The following is an 18680-nucleotide window of genomic DNA, read 5'->3' as shown; positions in this document are numbered from 1 at the left end:
TAGAGCTTGATGTCAGGAATGATGATGCCTCTGGAAGTGCCTTTATTGTACAATTGAGTATTGTCCTTTCAAGTTCTGTGAGGGATTGTGCTGGTATTTTGATGGGTATTGCATAAAATCTGCAGATTCCTTTTGGCAAAGATTTCCATTTTTACTATGTTGATCCTACCTATTCATGAGCATGGGAGATCTTTCCATTTCCTGGTATCTTCTCTTTTGAAAGAATCAAAGTTCTTGCTAATATAAGTCTTTCACTTGTTTGGTTAGCATTACCCCAAGATATTTTATTAGGTTGTATGTGGCTATTGAAAAGGGTGATGTTTCTCTGATTCCTTTCTCATCCCCTTTATTGTCTGTATATAGTAGGACTGCTGATTTTTTTTTTTTAGTTAAGCTTGTATCCTGACACTTTGCTGAAGGTGCTTATCAGCTGTAGAAGTTCCATCTGTAACTTTTAAAGTGGCATCTTTTTCAGTCAACCCCCTTTTCTAGCCCTCCCGTTTCCCCACTATCTGAGTAGTTATCCTGCCTTACTTTTCAAACTCTTTTCTGTTTAAGTCAAGCCTTAAAAATGTTCACTAACTAAACAAAAGTATTGCTCAACCGAGGATGGTTTAAACGCCGCACTGACCCATTCCTGTCTCTGTGTGCATGTGTGTGAAGTGGGGAAAATAAAAGGCCGTCTGTCTTTGGGTATCTTTCCCTTCACTTTTCCTTCTCCAGTATTCTCCTCTGGCCTCCCCTCACCCTGAATATACCACTTGTAGCGAGATATCCACCCCGCCTGCACCTGTTGCACTGACCACGCCTATTTGCGTGTGAGCACAGGTGCAGACATGTCAGGGAAGGCTAGTTCTGGGGTCCTGGATCCGGGCATCCACTGAGTGGGAACCTGCGGAGGTCATCTGTTTCATGTGTAAGTGAATCCTCCCCGAATAAACCACGCTTTACCCTATACTGAGTCCAGTGAATCTTTCTTTCCCATGCTTCATCCACTCCCAGATTTTTGTGTTTCTTACATCATAACTGAATGGATATAAAACTATGCTGTCATGTTATTTGAAATACCCGATCCTTTTATTTGACCTTGTTATATTACTTTAGTAGAAAAAAAAACTGTATCCTATAAATTATTCTGTATATAAGCAGTTTTAAACAAGGGAGACTAAAAATGGATCACAATAAATGATAATATTGTAGTATGTTCTTCATATACTTATTTGTAAGCCACAAACTTTGCCAGTTTCAAATGGGATATAAAAATTTGTGAGTCTGAATATCAAAGAAACATTGCGAGTAGCATAGCTACATACAAAATCTGATGTTTGGCATTTTTGGTTTTCTGGGGATATTTTTCTTTTGATAATTCTTTTTTGTTGTTGTTGTTGTCGTTGTTTTTTGTTTGTTTCTAAAGCCAAGTCCCTCAAATCCTTGTCATTTTCCATACATTTTGTAAGTGGAAATAAAGAGAAACTATGTTTAACTTCCAAGATGGAAATTTTATGTAATCCCAAATGTGCTTTATTGACCAAATATTTCCACAAAATGTGAGGCCAACAGTAGGGTACTTTTCTATGCACTTCTAAGATCATAATTTTTGCAGGGCTATTGTGTACTCGGCAGTGCATTATGGTGCTATGGTGTGTTTCCGGAGAAGACTGTCATCCTGTTTCCAGCATCCATCACTTATGTATATTTATGAGTACATGTATGTATATTAATGAAATCCAGGGGAAATATAAATCAATATGTAAAAGAATGGCATCCAGGATAAATACCAAATAGTATGTTTATTTGGTCACCGTAAAGAGAGGGAGGCGGGGGGTTGTGTAGAAGACAGAAATTATGGGAAAAATCCAAAGCATGTCCCATGTCACGTGCTTGATTTACTGTAGTCCAATAGCACAGTGTCCTTACACTTTATGTGAACACAAAAATAACAGAGAATTTCAAATGTCTGGACTGAACACTGATTCACCATGATGGTAATTAATTCTACAATTTCACTGTTTCCTTTCACCATAGGACACTATTACATCACTGCCAAGGGACCATTTCTATGGTCTGATATAATCCTGAGATCATTTTCCAAAACCATTAAAATGGGGATGGAGCACAGCTCTTTTTTTTTTTTTTTTTTTTTTTTTTTTTTTTAACATATCTCAGTTCCCTCTCCCTCCCTCCTTCCCTCTCTCCTTCCCTCACATGCACCCCGACCACCCTCTCCTCCTATTCCTCCCCACTCCACATGTAGGGTGATGCCCTCCAGGAGGGGTCATCTAAATAAGTCAAGTCATTTGAAGTAGGGACTAGGACTTCTCTCCTGTCTCTAGGTTAAGGGAGTATCCTTCCACGGAAAATGTGCCCGCAAGGTTCTTTGTGCACCAGGAATACATCCTGGTTCTACTGTCTGAGGTCCCTTAGACTTCTCAGGCCTTCTAGCTGAGACCCATCTTCAGGGGGTCTGAGTCAGTCCCATGCTGGATTCCCAGCTATCAGCCTGGGGACCTGTTAGTTCCTCCTTGTTCAGGTCAGCTGTCTCTATGTGCTTCTGCAGCATGGTCTTGTCCTCTCTCTCTGCATCTGGATTCTAGTTCGGCTCAGTGTTTAGTTATGGGTGATTGCTTCTGTTTTCAACAGGTACTAGCTGAGGGCTCCATGATGGTGGATAAGTTAGTCGTTGATCTCATTATCAGGGAAGGGCATTTATGGTAGCCTTTCCACTGTTGCTCAAATTGTTAGTTGGAGTCAGTCTTGTAGGTCTCTGAACATTTCTCTAGGTTCAATTTTCTCTTAAATCCTATAATGGCTCCCTCTTTCATGGTCTCTCTCTCTCTCACTCACTTCTCTCTGTCTCTCTCCATCTCTCTCTCTCTCTCGCTCTCTTTTTTGTCTTCTATTCTTCCCCTAACTCAATCTTCCTAATCCCACATGCTTTCCTCTCCTCCCCTTCTCTTCTAGTTCCCTCTCCACTCACCGCCCCCCCCCCACTCCCTATGTGCTCTGGAGAACTTGTCCCTTCCCCCTTCTGTGAGGGACTTTATATGAATCTCTTAGAATCCACCTTGTATCCTAGTTCCTCTGGTGGTGTGAATTATAGGATGGTGATCCTTTGCTCTAGGTCTAAAATCCATATATGAGTGAGTACATACCATGTTCCTCTTTTTGTGACTGGGTTACCTCATTCAGGTTGGTCTCTTCAAATTCCATCCACTTGCCTGTGAATTTCAAGATTCCATTTTTTTTTTCCGCAAAGCAGTATTCCATTGTGTAGATGTGCCACATCTTCTTTATCCATTCATCATCAGTTGAGGGGCATCTAGGTTGCTTCCTGGTCCTTGTTATTACAAATAATGCTGCTATGAACATAGTTGAGCACATGTCTTTGTTGCATGGATGTGGATTATTTCGGTATATGCCTAAGAGGGGGATTGCCGGGTCCTGTGGTAAACTGATTCCCATTTTCCTGAGGAACTGCCATACTGATCTCAAAAAAAAACTGTACAAGTTTACACTCCCACCAGCAGTGGAGGAGTGTTCCCCTTTCTCCATATCCTCTCCAGCATGAGTTGTCATTGGCGTTTCTAATTTTAGCCATTCTGGCAAGAGTAAAATGGTATATCAAAGTTGTTTTGATTTGTATTTCTCTGATAGCTAAGGATGTTGAGCGCTTTCTTAAGTGTCTTTCAGCCTTTTTTTATTTCCTCTATTGAGAATTTTCTCTTCAGTTCTTTACCCCAGTTTTTAATAGGGTTATATGGTGTTTTGGTGACTAGTTTCTTGAGTTCTTTGTATATTTTGGAGATCAGCTCTCTGTCAATTATATGATTGGTGAAGATCTTTTCCCAGTCTATGGGCTGCTGTTTGGTCTTGTCAACCGTGTCCTTTGCCTTACAGAAGCTACTCAGTTTTAGGGGGTCCCATTTATTAATTGTAGATCTCAGTGTCTTTGCTACTGGAGTTATGTTCAGGAAGCGGTCTCCTATACCAATTTGTTCAAGGGTACCTCCCAGTTTCTCTTCTAAGAGGTTCAGTGTGGTTGGATTGATGTTGAGGTCTTTGATCCATTTGGACTTGAGTTTTGTGCATGGCGATAAACAAAGGTCTATCTGCAGCACCACCATCCAATTTTGCCAGCAACATTTGTTGAAGATGCTTTCCTCCATCCATTGTATACTTTTAGTAATTTGTCAAATCATGTGTTCATTTGTGTGTGGGTTTATATCAGGATTTTTGATTCGATTCCATTGATCTACTTGTCTATTTTTGTGCCAGTACCAGGCTTTTTTTCAGGACTATAGCTCTGTAGTAGAGCTTAAAGTCAGGGAGGGATGGTGATGCCTCCTGAAGTTCTTTTATTGTACAGGGCTGTTTTGGCTATCCTGGGTCTTTTGTTTCTCCATATAAAGTTGATTATTATCCTTTCAAGGTCAGTGAAGAATTGTGCTGGTATTTTAATGGGGATTGCATTGAATCTGTAGATTGCTTTTGGCAAGATTGCCGTTTTTACTATGTTTATCCTACTTATCCAAGAGCATGGGAGATCTTTATATCTTCTGGTATCTTCTTTCATTTCTTTCTTTAAAGACAAAGTTCTTATTATGTAGGCCTTTCACTTGTTTGGTAAGCATCACCCTAATATACTCTATGTTGCTTATGGCTATTGTAAATGGTGATGTTTCTCTGATTTCTTTCTCAGCCCCTTTGTCCTCTGAATAAAGTAGGGCTACTGATTTTTTTTTTACTTTCTTTTATCCTGCTAACAACTCCAGCTCTTAAAAGAGCCTTTAGTATTTGCATATTTTTATGGGAGAGGGGAGGAGAAAACAAAAAAGGGAAGTTTCCTACTGTGAAGCCAATAGCCTCATGGAGGGAACGGGTTTTCAGGTTTTCTTGAACAGAAATTCAGCATTCCTGACCATTAAAAACACATTAATCTTCTAGGCAAGTTAATGCACACGACCACTAGATGGCAGACGACACACACTGCATTTAGGAACCAAAGGACTCCAACCCTCTAGACTATTATTACTAGTCTTTTCTTTTGTGAGCTGATTGCCACCTGTTTGCAGGTTTTGGTCTTCCTTTATCTAACAGCCTCGGAGCTATGAAAAACGGTCTCTTTGTTATTTTTTTATAAGGGTTTGCAAATATCAGAGTTCAAACAGAGAAAATGAGTTTATGTTATAAATTCTTAAGAAATCATTTAGTAGAAAATATTTCAAAGCAGTTCGTGTACAAATAAATATAGCCGAGCAATATGTGAAAAGGGCTTAGAAATTATTTTGATTCAAAAGTCAATTCCATTTGCATTCCAAGCTTGGTATCTTTCATCTGAGAGTCACTGTTCCATGATTGCTTTTGAATTCTTACAACTTACCTAGCGTATTTTAGTCGACATAGTATTCCTAGCATTAAAAAAAAACCCACTGGGGATAAGGGTTGTCTCCAAATTACTATCAAGACAGCCACGTGCGGATTTTAAACAGCTTCCTAGAGGCAACACCAGAACAAACGGTATCTTTAACCAAGATGATCCACTTCGAAAATTTAGCTGCATTGATGCAAACCAACAGCAGATGGCGATGTCGCATTTCTCGAGCCGTCTTTTAACAAAGCTAACAAAGGAGGAGCCCGAACTTTTGTTCCCAGTCTGGTTTTCGTTTTCATTTCTCCTTAACCCTTTACAGACAGAACTATTACGAACTTTTCCCATCCGAAAAACACATTCATCTGCTAACTCACTGCCCGTGACTTTGAAAGAGTAACTGAAATCTTTACCTGTTCAGACTCTTTCAGAGTCGAAGCCTGCCAGCCAATTCCCTTGCTAGCATGCAAATCCGCTGGTCAGAAACTTGTTTTTTGAGACTTCTCTGGCACATGTTTAAATGTAATGTATTGGTTGTTGTCTTAGCAGAGCTCTCACTGTAGCCAATTTCAAATGCAGTCCTTGACTGAACTAGGTCACCCAGAAATTCACTGCTCCCCCTTTCACCTCAGAACATTATTGGTGTTTAAGTCTGTATATTAGTTGTGGTGTGTGTGTGTGTGTGTGTGTGTGTGTGTGTGTGTGTGGTGTGTGTGTGGTGTGTGTGTGTGGTGTGTATGTGTGCATGTGGTGTGTGTGGTGTGTGTGTGTGGTGTGTGGTGTGTATGTATGTGTAGTGGTGTGTGTGTGGTGTGTGTGGTGTGTGTGTGTGTGTGTGGTGTGTGGTGGTGTGTGGTGTATGTGTGTGGTGTATGTGTGTGGTGTATGTGTGTGGTGTATGTGTGTGGGGGGGGGGTGTATGTGTGCTTGTATGTGACACTGTGTTTCCTTCCTAGTTTTTCATTCTTTGACTTTCTCCAAGTCAATTAGAATATTTTAAAAGAAACCATTTTGATTCATTTTGTAATGTTTTTGAGTGTACATCCTTGTATAATTTTCTTAATTCTCTCTTAGCATACTGTGCTGGATAGTTTTGTGTAAAGTTGACACAAGCAAAAGTCATCTGAGAGGAAGGAATCTCAACTTAAACATGACTCGGTAAGATCAGGCTGTAGGCAAGTCTGCAGGACATTTCCTTAGTTTTGTGATTGATGGGTGGGGCCAACCCTGGGCTGATTGTCTACAAGAAAACAGGCTAAGCAAGCCAGAGGAGCAACACTCCATGGCCTCTGTATCAGCTCTCATCTTGCTGTTCCTGTCATTATTTGAGTTCCTGTCCTGATTTCCTTCAATGATAAATAGTGCAAAGAAAGTACAAGTCTAAGAAATCCTTTACTCCCTTGATTTCTTTGGACATAGTATTTCACAGCACTAAAAAGGACATCTATATCCCTCAATACATGTATGTCTTTCATATATATATGTGTGTGTGTGTGTGTGTGGATGTGTGTGTGTGTGTGTGTGTGTGTGTGGATGTGTGTGTGTGTGTGTGTGTGTGTGTGTGTGTGTGTGTGTGTGTAGGGAGCATTCCTACTGTTAGAGGCTGACCCCACAATTTCACTATTGATTTCAATATGGGTTAAATAATTTATTTCATCTGGGGAGGGGGGAGGGAAAGCTTGAGTTCCTCTTACTATTCAACTCCCAGACCTTTTCCAGAATCTTGATGTTTCTACTCGTTTTATTTCTTAGGTGAAATAAGATGTATGTTCCTATTGTGTAGGATCTATTTTCAAACCAACAGAGTGCAAACACCTTCTGAAAAAGCAAGCCAACTTGACAAGGCTTTCCAAACCTGGCTAATTTCAATGACATCAAAACCTTTGGCAATGGGTTCATGCTAAATGCTAACAGCATAAAGTGATTTTGTTTAAGCTTTGCTTGCTTGCAAAGGTCATAAAAGATCTTTGTAAGGTTGTCTCTACTACAGCTGAGGGCCTCTTGCATCTCATTCCCAAGGAGGAGACTGTTAAGTTAGGCCTGGCCATAAATAAATATTACCCTACAATATCTTAGTCTTTACCTCCTGGTTTTCCACACCATAACAGTCACTGCCAGCAAGGAAAGGACACACTCGAAATTAAGACTGAAATTTGAGGTCAATGCATCTCTAGCTGATGCTGGGTCAAAACTTCTGACCAAGCAGTTTGTTTTCCTTACACATTTAAACATAATAAAACTTGAGAAAACACATTTCACATGACAGTTATGACCACAAAGCATTAGACATGGCTATATAGAAATCGCCAATCTCCGTGCAAAATACTTGTCTTCAGTAAGGCACCTGTGACCTTTACCATAAGAGTAGGCTATTGATGACAGGGAAACAGTGTTCAGAGGAGGGCCTAAGGAAGGGAATTTATAATAAGAATATGAACAGGTTCTGTTGATTAAGAATCCAAAATATGCCCTCCAGTGGTAAATCACACTTTTAATCCCAGCGCTCAGGAAGCAGAGGTGGGTAGCTCTCTGAGTCTGAGGCCAGCCTTATAGACTGAGTTCCAGTACAACCAGAGCTACACAAAGAAACCCTGTCTTGAAAAAGAAACAAAATGCAAAGTACATAGGATCTCTTTCATAAGGATGGGCTCTATTCTCTGAGAGACAGAGTTCAGGATAAGGGCCTAACCAATCCTCAGGATCTGGGGGGGGGGGGGGATTCAGGTGAAGGCTGGCTCCATAGAACAGCAAAACATCGCCAGGTCGTTCGACAACATCCGCTCCAGCCTTCTGGGTTAACAAGGATCAGGCATTTCCTTCCCTTGAAGAAAAAAGCCTGCGTGTTTAACAGCTCTTGTTTCACTAGTGTTTTCTGTGTGCTGTGCCCTCTGCATGTGTTCAGTAGGGCATGGGGGTGACTGGGTGTGAGTGTGGTTTGTGTATACACATATACCTCGCAACCATAGTGATTGCTTACTGTTTAAATGTAGTGTAGACAGTTCGGCTTCTGGGACTACTCTTTACCCTTTTCATTTCAAATGTGTAATCACCTTTTCTGTGTGTATAATACATCCCTGCAGGTACCTTTTGAGCTTCTTATTTCAATGAGAAAAGTTAAGAGATTCACTCTCCTTCCTCTGTTTCCCCAAATCCAATCACTCACTCTCATCTCCAGCTCTGCAGGACTTTAGGCAGCCTTCCCTGCCCCTTCCCTCTGGATCCCACAGATTTTTCACCTCCTAACCTCACTTCCCCCAGCCCAGCAGGTAACTCCTTACTAACCCAACAAGTAGGCTGGCTGCACTCAGATTCACCTCTACTCCTCCAGATCCAATCTCTCCATTCTCATTCCCAACTCTGCAGCAGAGCCCCTGCTGTAATCCATCTCTCTCTCTCTCTCTCTCTCTCTCTCTCTCTCTCTCTCTCTCTCTCTCTCATCTCTGAACCTGCCCCCAATGGATCACAAAGATCTTCTCTTTCCACCTCCACTCCAACTCATCCCATTATCCCAGTCTCCAACACCAGCAGACATTCACTGGAGAACATCAACTGAGCAGGCCAGGGGAGGAGGTTCACAGAAAATAGCCACCAGGTACCACAAGCCACCACAAACTCCTCAAGTCCAAGGAAGAAACAGAAATGAGGGCTCAAAACACTGAGGCAACAGAGACAAATGCAGGTATCATCACTTAGGTCTATAATCATGCCAATCCCAGATGCCTAGTCATCAGCAAAACAAACAAGCAAAAATTCCAGAAAAACACTATCAATACCAGCCAAGGTAATATGCCCCAAATGGAGCCCAGCAACTCTACTAGAGCAGACCTTGATTATTCCATCATACTAAAGACCTAAAAGACAGTTTATATCAAGATGTGTCAGAGTTAGAACCTTGCCTTTTTATTTAGACAAAAAGGGGAAAGTGTTGCAGGGTGTTTTTTTTACACTGTGTGAAGAAGTGTCTTTGTGACTTGTTTAATAAAAAGATGAGTGGCCAATAGTTAGGCAGGAGAAAATAGGCAGGACTTCTGGGAAGAGAGAGGGACTCTGGGAAAAAGAGAAGCAGGAGATACCAGCAAGACATGGAAGGAGTTGGACATACAGAATGGAGGAAAGGTAAATAACTACATGGCAGAGCATAAATTAATAAGGACAGGTCAATTTAAGTTATAACAGCTAGGTGGAAACAAGCCTAAGCTGAGCCCAAGCTTCCATAATTAGTAATAAGTCTCCATATCATTATTTTGGAGCTAGCAGTCCCAAAGAGGAAGTCTGATAGGAAAGTCAAACTATAAATAATCTCAGGATAAAGGGTTAAGAAAGTATTCCAAGCAAATGGATCTGAGAAATAAGCTGCTATAACCATTTTAATATCTAACAAAATAGGCATCAAAACCAAAGGTAATCAAAAGAGATAGAGAAGGACGCCACATACTCTTCAAAGGCAAAAGCCACCAAGATGACATTTAATTCTTAACACCTATATGCCAAAATACAAGGGCACCCATGTTTGCAAAAGAAACACTACTGTAGCTTAAATCAGATATTGATCCTCACAACATGATAGTGGGAGACTGATACCACACCATCACCAATAAATAGGTCATCCAGACAGGAACGAAAGGTGAAATAGCTAGAGCTAACAGACATTATAAAACAAATGAACCAAAGACATACCTACAGTACATTTCACCCCAAAACAAATCACATGCATTCTTATGCACCTTCTGGAACTTTCTCTAAAACTGACCATACACTCAGTCACAAAGCAAGTCTCAGCAGATACAAGAAAATTGAAATGACCCCCTATAGTCCTTCAGACCATCACAGATTAAAGCATGTAGATCTCTAGGAGTTCAAAACCAGCCTGTACTACAAGAGCTTGCTCCAGAACAGGTTCCAAAATGATGCAGAGAAACCCTGTCTCCAAAAAAACAAAACAAACAAACAAAAACAGGAGAGATCTCATGCTAGCTACATAAGGATATATGTACACCATCAAATTGAGAAAATATAAAAGAAATGGAGTTAAAGAAGACAAGAGAGGAGACAGAAACCAAGGAACAAAACATTCACCTAACAAAGTCATACTGAGAAATTAAGCACCTAAACCTAAAATCACCCCAAACCTATATGTCTAGAGGCCAGCTTAAGATCACAGTTAACAACAGCCAAGGGCATATATCACCTTCAGAGCCCAGTTATCCTACTAGAGCAAGCCTTGAATAATCCAACACAATAAGAACACAAGAAAAAGACCTTAAAATAAACTTTATGAAGATGATTGAGGTTCTTAATGAGGAATGAAACAGTCTCTTTAAAGGAATTAAGGAAAAGACAATAAATTGGAGGAAATAAATTCCTTAAAGAAAGTCAAGAAAAAAACTAACAGTTGAAATAAGTAAATAAAACTTTTCAGACCTGAAATTGGAAAAAGGAGCATTAAGCAAAACGTTGGAAATACCTCACTGCAGCCAGCAAATCTCAAGCTTTATTGACACAATAAATTGGATTAGTAACAATGGACACTCTGTTCTTCCCGAGGTAGCAGTCATTTCAGGGGAAGGAGGATGTGTTTGCTGGAGGAGGCCATGAACCTGAAGCTGTTTGCTGCCTCTATTTGACCGTGATTGGCATAAAGCTTCATTTGGTCACTGAAGGCAGTAAAGACGTCATTTAAATAAGTATTAGACTTCCTCATCAATTCCAACAGACTCTTGCTTTGGGAGAGGGCACTGAATATCTTCTCCAGGCCCAACAATCTCGTCTGGTACTTTGGGGGGGGACACCTTGTCCCACATTTATCTTAGAGGACAAAAGCTGGTCTATGTTATTAAAATACCAAGTAGAAAGAATCCTTTTATTTTGTCAGCATTTGTAAATGTTCTTTAGGCACCCTGATCAGTAATGTTCTCTTGTGTAAGCAAATTCATTCTACACCTCATCTGCTTGACTTGCTCAGAAGAGCTGACCAAAGTCTTGTTTTGTGTCTGTGCTATAAGAAAAAAATAGTGAAATGCTGGCAAAATCCTCTCCTTGGGGTTCTGCTGCAACATGGTTATTTTTATAAACTAGCTGCCTGGGGTGTATTTCTATGAAGAATATATAATCGAATGGGTTCTGCCAGAAGTGGAAAATGTGAAAACTTTGAATATGGCTTCAATACATGGCAAATTTATAAACTCATGAAAGCAAAGTGCTTTGGGTACCTCTTATGATTCTCACTACTCATCCTGCTGCTATGGGACTACAGTGAATATTTATATATCCAAATCATAACATAGGCTGCATACTGTGCTTTGAAGTGGGAGACATTGGCATTTTCTATTATCCTACAGGTAGGCTTCAGTGCCTTGGTTGTAAAGTTGATCTTGGATTCTTTTGCTAATGGATCTAACCCTAGTCCTGAATCACATCCATTATCACTGCATACTTTCATGAGTACTGGTGTAGTCAAGATGCAGGGCCGTAGGGTTGAAACTGGCCTCATCCTTGAGTCATATTGAGGATTCCAGGTATAGAAATGTGTCTGCAAGGACAGCCATGTGAACAATATAAGGAGGTCATGTCATTGCTGGAGACTGAGCTGAAGCCTATAGTAGAGTCAGGAAGTGTCTGCCTCTGAGTACCTTGATTGATACACATACATGGTGAGAGGCACCCCACTATAGTGTTAGGTTTTATCTTTCTGGGGTCCAGGTGAGGGTTCTCCATTTTCCTGGGTCAACTCTGGTAGGTTCTTGGACTTAAGGCATGGGAAGATGGGAAGACGGAAGAGAGAGGGAAATGGGATTGATATGTAAAATAAGATTGTTTCTTATTTAAATTAAAAAAAAAAGTCCTTGTATTCACACACTTCCAGTCTACTTAGGTGAGCTTATAAGGTAATACTTTTTCCTATTTTAGGAAGAAGTTATTAAAGCCTGTGCCCCATGGGTGGTTGTTCAAAAGTGTCACCAAGGGCAAAGTTCAATCTGAAAAGCAATTTACCCACATGGAATGACTTAGGAAAAGAGTCCAAACTCAGCACTTGCCTTGGCTGTGGGTACCACAGACATCAGGATGACACAAAAGTATCAGGAAGAGGCTGCCAAAGCAGCAGGCACTCTCTCTTTACCTTTTCTCTCCAAAGAGATAGTCATTAAACTTTTATTGGGTTTAACTGTTTAAAGTTTTCTGCTTTGGTTGAAAATAGATTCTCTCCCCCCACCCATAATGCACCCTGATTAAGGTTTTCCCTCCCTCTACTCCACCCAGTTCCCTAATTTCTTCCCCTCCTATGTGGAAAAAATGAACAGCCTTCTAGAAGGTAATGATAAAACTAAATAGAAGCTAACATAAAGGAAAAGAGCCAATACCCTCAATAAGGGGAAGCACTGTTGTGCCGTGCCACCATTACAAACAGACGAGACTGAAGCAAAACCAGACTTTAATATTTTCCAGAGGCTATAAGAATCAGGCAGTTGGTATCTGCTCTACAATGAGGTACAATGCAAACACACCAAGGTATTGATGGACCTGATTAGATGTGAGAGGCAATCAAGAGAACTGGAAACCATGGCCTCAGAATTGAAGAAATAGACATGAGTAAAGAGAAACACATTCTAGGAGTGGGAGACCACCAAACATCTCTTGGGAAGCAATGCCAGAGCAGGGGTTCTGACTCTTCTAGAGGATGAATTCGTCTGATAAAACTCAGGCAGAGACACATGGAAACAGTATTTAGACCTCCATACTTCCCACTTCTGCCTCCCAGGGCTTTATCAGCTGTGCATGTTAAAATCGGCAAAATCCTCCTATTCTTTGCATCCAGATTTAGAAGGAAAGGGCAAAAAACAAAAAAGAATTCAAGTCTTACATCTTACTGAACATTTGCCTGCTTCCTCAAGTAATTTTTTATTCATGCCCCGAGTTTGATTTTCAGCTTCCTCATCAGTGGACATATCAGTGGATTTTAATTTTTCCAAAAAATAAAAAATATTGTGCTTGCTAAGTATTTCTCATTTAGAAAAAAAATTTAGTGGCTATTTGATTATAAGTGAGTTACATTTGCATAATGATGCTCTGTTAATTTGGGTCATTTTGCCATCCTTTACTCCATCCTTCCCCTATATCAGACACGTTATTTTCCCACATTCGGAGAGAAACAAGTTGAGCTAAAGTAACGACAACACATTCAAGTTATCGATGTCACTTCTTTAATAGGTTGACATGAGGATGCTTGTTCTCTATGAAGTACAGTGGGAAGCCCTGATGAGGTCTTGAAGAAAGCAACTAATGCGTGGCAGTTTTAACAGGATGTGCTGGGGTTGTGCTGACGGCTCTACTGCTCACTCCTTCCCGGGGGGCTTGATACAGGGTAGAAAGAAACTGAAGCTAAGTTCAGGTGTAAAGGCCCTAAGCTGGATTCAGTGCTCCGTACTGGAAAACAGGAAGCAAGAGCATTTTGACAGTTACATGTTGCTAAGGGCCTCTACACCAGGAAGGACTTTACCTTCCAGAAGCTCGAGACTTGCCCCACCTCCGGTGCTCACATGGCTGACCTTGTTTTCAGTGTCCCATTTGGCACAGCAAGTAGCAGTGTCTCCACCCCCTATAATGGTGACGCAGCCCTTGGATGTGGCCTTGACAACTTCATCCATGAGGGCTTTGGTTCCTTTAGAAAAGGCATCCCATTCAAACACCCCCATGGGCCCATTCCAGATAATAAGCTTTGCCTGAGCCACAATCTGGGCATTGTTTTTAATGCTCTCGGGGCCACAATCCAAGCCCATCCAGCCAGGCGGTATGCCAGACTCGAGAGTGGCTTGTCCCACTTTCGCATGCTCTTCAAACTTGTCGGCAGTCACAAAATCAACAGGGAAGGTAATCTTTACACCATTCTTTTCTGCTTTGGCCATGATCTCTCTGACAATCTTGGCTCCCTCTTCATCAAACAAGGAAGCACCAATCTGCATGTTCTTGAGTTCCTTCAGGAAGGTGTAAGCCATGCCACCTCCGATAATCATAAAATTGACTTTGTCTAACATGTTTTTGATGAGCTGGATCTTGTCTGACACTTTGGCTCCACCAAGGATAGCCAGGAAGGGTCTCTCTGGGTGTTCTAAGGCCTTGGAAAAGTAATCTAGCTCCTTCTTCATGAGGAACCCAGATGCCTTCTGGGGCAAATTTACTCCCACCATGGAACTGTGAGCCCGATGTGCAGTACCGAAAGCGTCATTGACATAGATATCACCGAGTTTGGACAGTGATGCTCGGAAGGCTTCTATTTGAGCCGGATCAGCACTAATTTTTTTCCCAGAAGAATCCACACCTTTGCCTTCTTCCTCTACGTGGAAACGCAGGTTCTCAAGTAAGATGACAGTCCCATTATCTGGGTTGGCACAGGCTTTCTCTACTTCAGAGCCCACACAGTCCTTCAGGAACAAAACATCCTTGCCCAGTATGGATTTGAGCTCAGCAGCAACAGGTTCCAAGGAATATTTGTCTGGCATAGGCACACCGTCAGGCCGGCCGAGGTGACTCATGAGAACTATGGACTTTGCTCCCTTTTCCAGACAATACTTGATGCTGGGGATGGCAGCCTTGATCCTCTGGTTGTTTGTGATATGGTTGTTCTTCATGGGAACGTTGAAGTCTACTCTCATGATGATTCTTTTCCCCTTAACATCCACTTTGTCCAGAGTCAACTTATGAGAAAGAGACATTTTGATGGTATGCTGAACAACCTCTTTGCTGCTGTTAGAAGGCTGCTTGGGTGGTGATTTTTAACGCTTCTGTCTTGACCCCACCCCATCTCCTGCACAACAACCAGTGATAGACATAGAAAGGAAATTCAGCTCTGTGATTGGTCCACGATCCTGTCTGTCTTGATTTGGAAGTTTTTGCCGGGTACAAACTCAAACTGCCATCCTAGAATGCTAAACAGTGAAACCCAGAGCTGGGCTGTAAGGATGGAGAATTAAAACACTTTCTAAGAAGTGCCAGAAGGCCAGATTTTTTTTCCTCCTTGTTCAAATTTCCACATCCCCTTTCAAATTTATTTTATTCTTAAGAAAATAAAAAGCATAACCAACCTTAAGATCACCAAAAAACTATATGACCCTTCCCCACATCAAATCTCCAATTACATTATTGAATAAAAATCCTCAGCAATGCAAATGACAAAAATTTGAAAGCAAGTTTTTTGTTTGTTTGTTTTTTTTTTTTTTGTTTGTTTTTTTTTTTGTTTTGTTTTGTTTAATTCAGGGTAGCATGAGATGTGTGTGCTATACTTGATAAATATTTCTGCTGAGGCTGGTCTTGAACTCAAAGAAACCCACCTACCTCTGCCTCCCCAATTCTTGGATTTAATGGCATGTGTCACCACCACTCGGCTGGTTTCTTTAATTTTTAACATTCATTTTTTCTTATATGTCAGATCCTGTTCTACGCATTTTACATAGATTACATTTTTTTTTTTTTTTTTTTTGTAAAAGTGTTTGCATTTCCCTTTGAGGCAAAGGATACCATTATTTACACTTTATAGATAAGGAGACTAAAGTACAAAATCTTATCAAATTAATTAGTAGCAAATCCACGATTTCTAGGGTTTGGACCAGGTTATGTTATCTCTCAAATATATTAAACCCATAGGTCATTCTGCCCAATAGAATTTTTGAATTTGGGATTGTTTGAAGAAAAAATTGTTAGAAATAAGAAAAGGCAAGACATTTGTCAGTGTTACAACTTAAAAAATATTTTAATGTATTACACCAATAAATAACTTCCTCATCTCTGTATCAATTAGGTGCTTCAATTACATTTAGTGACAAAATCAGAATTCTTTCTTGCCCTCATAATATTTATGGTCCAGCAGAAGAAACTGCTATGTCTTAGTCATACCAATAACTAATAAAAACAAACAAAAACAAAAAAATCAAAAAAAAATTCTTCTGAGGTCATAATTCGGTGCTGGGCATGGGCATTGTGATATATTCTTGTTTTGTGTAGTAATCATGTATTTTTCTTAACATGTTTTTTAATTATTTATTTTTAGGCTTTGGTGAATGCTTGTTGTCTCCTGCAGAAAAATAGCACAGGAGCCTAGTAAATGGAACATCACATTTTTTTCAGTATTCAGGAGTTATGATATTGTCCTCTTTCTTTCTTTCTTTCTTCCTTTCTTCCTTCCTTTCTTATTTCTTTAGCTTATTCCTTGTATCATTTAGAAATCAAATATAAAACATGTTTCTTGAGTTGAAATGTCCTTCCAAAAATGAAAATGTTGATATTTTCTATTTTTTTTTTCTTTGCTGGAACTTACAGCATCTCACGTATAATATAATATCATCAAAATATAATCATTTGAGTTCTTTTCCTATCTGTATCCTTTTACTTTCTTTCTTTTGTCTAATTGCTCTAGCTACCACTTCAAGCACTGTGGTATAAAAATGTGGGATAGTGGACAACCCAGTTACTCCTGATGTAACAGAATAACTGAGTTTTTCTCCATTTAGGGTAGTGTTGGTTGTGGGAGTGTCATATATACACTATGTTGAAGCATGTCCCCTCACTGTCCTTCTTTGTCCAGGACTTTCATCTTGAAGCCATGTTGTGTAGGCAGACCTTTCTGTCGCTCCAGCCAGTTCAAAAATAACCACACAGAGACTTATTATTAATTAAAAGTGTTTGTCCAATAGCTTAGGCTCATTTTTAACTAGTTCTTATAGCTTAACTTAAACCCATTTTTATTAATCTGTGTGCTGCTCCAGGCTCATTTTATTTTACCTCATATATATATATACTTTCTATCCTGCTCACTATGTGTCTCAAGCATCTCCTCATGACTCCTCAGACTCCTCCTTTCTTCTCCTCAGCTTTCTCTCTGCCCCTAAAATCCTGCTTAGCTACCAGCCAGTCAGTTTTTTATTAACAATGAGAACAACACATCTTCGAAGTGTACAAAAGGATTATTCCACAATGATGTTGGATTTTCTCAAAGGCCTTTTCTGCATCTATTGAGGAGATGGTATGATTTTTTTTTTCTTTTTTGGTCAGAGTTACCTAAACATACATTGAATATCAGGTTTCTAGGTCTGAAGTACACAGTAATCCTAACTAAAAAGATCCTGTCTGAAGGGATTTTTAAATATATTTTTTGAGAGCAAGCAAGTGGATAGCACATAGGAGGGACTTGGAGGGGGATGTTGAAGGAAGGAAGAATAATTGCACTTCAGTGGTGTAGACCACATTTCCAGCAAGATATTTAAAAAATTTCCCAAGTTGAAGACATACACAATCAGACAGAAAAACACCCAGAACTTCAAATAGACAAGATTAGAAAAGAGACACTCATAAAATATTATCTTTAAAACACTAAATACATAAAAGAAAATGAAGATCCCCCGAGCTACAAAATTAAAACCACAGGCCAAATATAAAAGAAAGCCTATCAGATTAACAGCTGATATCTCAATGGAAACTAGAAAAGAGAGAAGAGCCCACAGCAATGTATTTCACATTCTAAAAAACCATAGATGCCAACCTAGACGATTGTTTGATGGGAGATGTCATTCTGTATATGTTTTTCATACTGGTTAATGAATAAAGCACTGTTGGCCAATAGGAAAGGAAGATAGGAGGGACTAGGAGACAAGGAGGAAATAGGAAGTAGGAAGGAGAGTCAAGATGGAGAGTCTGGAGAGAACAGAACTGCCATTCCTCTGCTCTCGGTAAGACCACATGGAAATACATAAAAATGGGTTAATAATTAAGACAAAGCTAGCTGATTAAAAACTAACACCTGGCCAATAACATTGTATCAAATACAGAGTCTCTGTACATTATTTGGGGCTGGCATCGTGGCGGCAGGACAAGACCAGGCGGCGGGCGGAAAAACCATACTCCTTACAATTGTTCCTAGCAAAACTATCTAAATCGCTGAAAACACAAATTCTCCTTCTTCTATGCCTAAGTCCAAAATTTAATAGTTCCATGGTATACCAAGTTTACACATTCTTTCCTGTATGTGTCTGTTAATTTTATTTTTTTAATTTTCTTTGCTAGAATGGCCCAGTTTTTTTGTTTTTTGTTTTCCTTTTCTTTAAGTCCTTATATTCTATCATTTATTCCATTCATTCTACTTATTCTTCCCCTGAGCTTTGGTTAGTTTTCCAATTCTGTCTTCCTTTCAGCTGGAGTTCCCTATAATACTCCTTTGTCTTCCTGAATATGGTTTTCCAATTCTGAATTGTCTTCACCATTCATTTTCATCGTGTGTGGGATGTGTGTGTGTGTGTGTGTGTGTGTGTGTGTGTGTGTGTGTGTGTTT

At 40.0% G+C, this 18680-nt stretch overlaps 1 protein-coding gene across 1 annotated transcript; it reads right to left on the bottom strand.

The window, feature by feature from the left end:
• Positions 1-13810: 13810 nt before the first annotated feature.
• On the bottom strand, positions 13811-15103 carry Pgk2 (phosphoglycerate kinase 2). The gene has a single exon (XM_051204541.1). The coding sequence runs from the start codon at positions 15073-15075 to the stop codon at positions 13822-13824; it is 1254 nt and encodes a 417-aa protein (XP_051060498.1). The 5' UTR covers positions 15076-15103; the 3' UTR covers positions 13811-13821.
• Between the last annotated feature and the right edge of the window lie 3577 nt (positions 15104-18680).

Source organism: Phodopus roborovskii, unplaced genomic scaffold (genome assembly GCF_943737965.1).
Source record: "Phodopus roborovskii unplaced genomic scaffold, PHOROB, whole genome shotgun sequence".
Classification (NCBI taxonomy): Eukaryota; Metazoa; Chordata; class Mammalia; order Rodentia; family Cricetidae; genus Phodopus; species Phodopus roborovskii.
This window is presented reverse-complemented; position numbering and strand designations above follow the sequence as displayed.